Source organism: Triticum dicoccoides, unplaced genomic scaffold, assembly GCF_002162155.2.
Source record: "Triticum dicoccoides isolate Atlit2015 ecotype Zavitan unplaced genomic scaffold, WEW_v2.0 scaffold183653, whole genome shotgun sequence".
In the NCBI taxonomy this organism is placed as follows: domain Eukaryota; kingdom Viridiplantae; phylum Streptophyta; class Magnoliopsida; order Poales; family Poaceae; genus Triticum; species Triticum dicoccoides.
The window spans coordinates 1-2878 of NW_021227126.1; the positions used below are offsets into that span (position 1 = coordinate 1).

Sequence of the window (2878 nt, forward strand, 5' to 3'; positions counted from 1 at the left end):
GACATTGATTTCATTTTGGAATGTTCGATTTGCTGAACTATGATCTGCTTTGCTTTGTTACGAACTTTGAAATTCAAACAATTTGTATTGTATGATCAACGTGTATGGATTGTATGGATTTGAGGATCGAAATTTGCGGTATGTAGATATGCGGCATAACATTTAAGGGGCGTCCGCGGCCGGATAGATGCTCTTAGTTTCTAATCACGGGAGTTGGAATATGCCGACAGGATCCATGAAGCCGGCGACACCGTACCAGGTTGGGGTAGAGAACTCGACGTGCCCGCCGGTCAGCCGGTCCGGCGCAACGTACGCATGCTTCTCGCGTTGCACGCAAGACGAAAGAAAATGGGGGTGCAGCTTAGCTTTCGTCCAAGGACAGCCATGAACGTACACATCGGTCCATCCATCGTGCACGTCCGAATCAGGCAGACACGATCTACGGCCAGCCCATGGGCACATGAAATCCTCTCGTGATCCCCTCCAACTGGTAGCCAGTTAATTATACAGTTTAAGACTTTACTCAGACTATTCTTGGCACGCATGTGGAGTTGAAAAGATCCTTTGCCTCGACATGATCTTCTTCATGCCCCCCACGTAGTCCGTCTCCAACTCTCGATGCTAGCTTGGCGCTTAAAGAGAGTCTTCAACCACACACCTTCTCATCCCAGTCTCATTCTCAGCCACGTTATCCATACATCCATCTGCACAGTAGGAGGATACTCATCGACTAACTATTAATCTTGCTCTCTAGACTCTAGCCTCATCGATCCACCGACCATGGCGCGCCTGCTCCTCGTCCTCGTCCTAGCGCGGTGGCCGCGGCCGTCGCCCAACCGCTGCCCGCGTGCGCTTCTGTGGCTCCCTCGCCGTCATCCTTGTACCGCTGCGGCTGGTGCTCGCGCCGCTCCACCGCCTCCATCCTCCCTCCGGACGCCGGCGCCCTCACAGGCGCCGCGTGCGGATACGGTGATCCGGCGGAGCTCGCGGCCGACGGGGGATTCCACATTGCGGCCGTCGGTGCTGGATTTTTCCGCGGCGGCCAGGCCTGCGGCGCCTGCTACCAGCTGAGGTGCAGGGACCGGAGCGCGTGCTCGGAAGGCGGCGTCAAGGTCGTCGTCGTTGCCGACGTGCCGGAGGTGAACAGAACAGCAGGCGTCGTCGGTGGCGGGAAGTTCCTGCTCAGCAAGGACGCCTTCGCCGCCTTGACTACTGCTGGTCACAGTGGCCAGCTTGCGAGCTTAGTGGACACGGCCGTCGACGTCGACTTCAGGAGGATACCATGCATGTACAACAGCAAGAACCTAGCGGTGAGGGTGGAGGAGACGAGCAACAGGGACAAGGGCCACCTCGCCCTCTGCTTCCTCTACCAGGGCGGCCAGACCGACATCGTCGCCGTCGAGGTCGCGCAGGCGGTTCTTCGTGCCGCCCAGAGCGCCGCCGCACCGTCGCCGACGCAATGGCAGTACATGACGCGGCGCGAGGAGTCTCCCGGGGTGTGGCGCACGTCGCGCGCGCCGGCCGGCCCGCTGCAGCTCCGGCTCGTGGTCACCGCGGGCTCCGGCGGCAAGTGGCTGCGCGCTGACGGGGCGGTCTACGACACTGGGCTGCCCGTCACCGACGTCGCCGCGCGCACATGCAGCTGCGCCTCTGCCTCCGGGGACGACGACGAAGAGGAGTAGGAGCCCAGTTGACACGCACACGCGCGCTCGCATCCTTGCTGGTTCCTAGTGATCGACCGGTGGTCCATCGGACCAGGCCTGCACGCCACCGGCCGGCCGCCGGGAAGATGTATGACACGCGGCACACGCGGAAAAGTGAAGAGAAACGGAGAAAGAGGCATAACAGCGAAAAGGAACCGGAAAGAAAGGGAAGTTCGCAACGACGCCCTTAGGATATTCCAACCTAGACCCCTTCATCGCCTACAACTTTTCGCCGTCGTCGTCGCCGAAGGTCCGCCGGAAGAAATGGCGCGTGCTCCATGATTGTGGTTCCACCATGACGGGCGGCCATTGACCTCAGTAGCAAGTAGCTAGTGCATATATTAATGGGTTATACATAGACACGCTTGAGAATTGAGATCGTTGTCATTGTACTCATGCATGCACTACATGAGTGGGTGGGTGAGCTATCGGCATTAGGCATTCGGCATCTAGCCGGCGGGTCCAAGTCCAAAAATCTTGCGGCCATTGCTGATTCTTATTCCACCGTATTCTCTATGGAATTAATTTTGTGACACTTATCTCTACTCCCTCCGTCCCATAATATAAGAATGTTTTTCAAGCTAACATAGCTTGAAAATATTCTTATATTATGGGATGGAGTAGTAGTTTATTGTACATGCATGACATCGTCATTTAACTACCGCTCATTTTTTTTAGAATCACCGAGGGGAGCTCCCCACCTAAATATATTGCTCAAAACGACTGCCGAAGCAGCAGAATCAGATTACAGAGACACAATGCATCGTGCAGAGAGGTAGGTACGCCACCAGGAGACGTCCTCCTTGTCACCCGTATCAACAAGACGGTGTGACCAAAGATCTAAGTCTGCTACTAGGTTCCTGATAGTTATTACAGAACATTGATCAACATTTCTAAAAAGCATATCATTTCTCGCGGCCCATATGGAGGAGAGTAGCGCAAGCAGGACGAAGGGCCATGCGTTCTTGGGCAGGTGGTGAGGTATTGGAACGTCCCAAAGTTCATTGAGGTCTTCATCTTGAGGCAGAATGCCTACTCTCTGCCAGATTCTGTTGGCGAGGGGGCAAGAGATGAAGAGGTGAATGGAATATTCGGATCGCGTGGCACACCGTGTGCATAAGTCCGAGCGGATTATGTTCTTGTGGGTAAGGTTGACGGCGGTGTTCAGGCGATCC

At 55.6% G+C, this 2878-nt stretch overlaps 1 protein-coding gene across 1 annotated transcript; it reads left to right on the forward strand.

Moving 5' to 3' along the window:
- Positions 1 to 761: 761 nt before the first annotated feature.
- On the forward strand, positions 762 to 2196 carry LOC119344744 (expansin-like A4; the record flags this gene model as incomplete). Its single annotated transcript, XM_037615105.1, has 1 exon — positions 762 to 2196. A coding segment is annotated over one exon (921 nt), but the record flags the coding sequence as incomplete, so codon positions are not given.
- Positions 2197 to 2878: the final 682 nt, after the last annotated feature.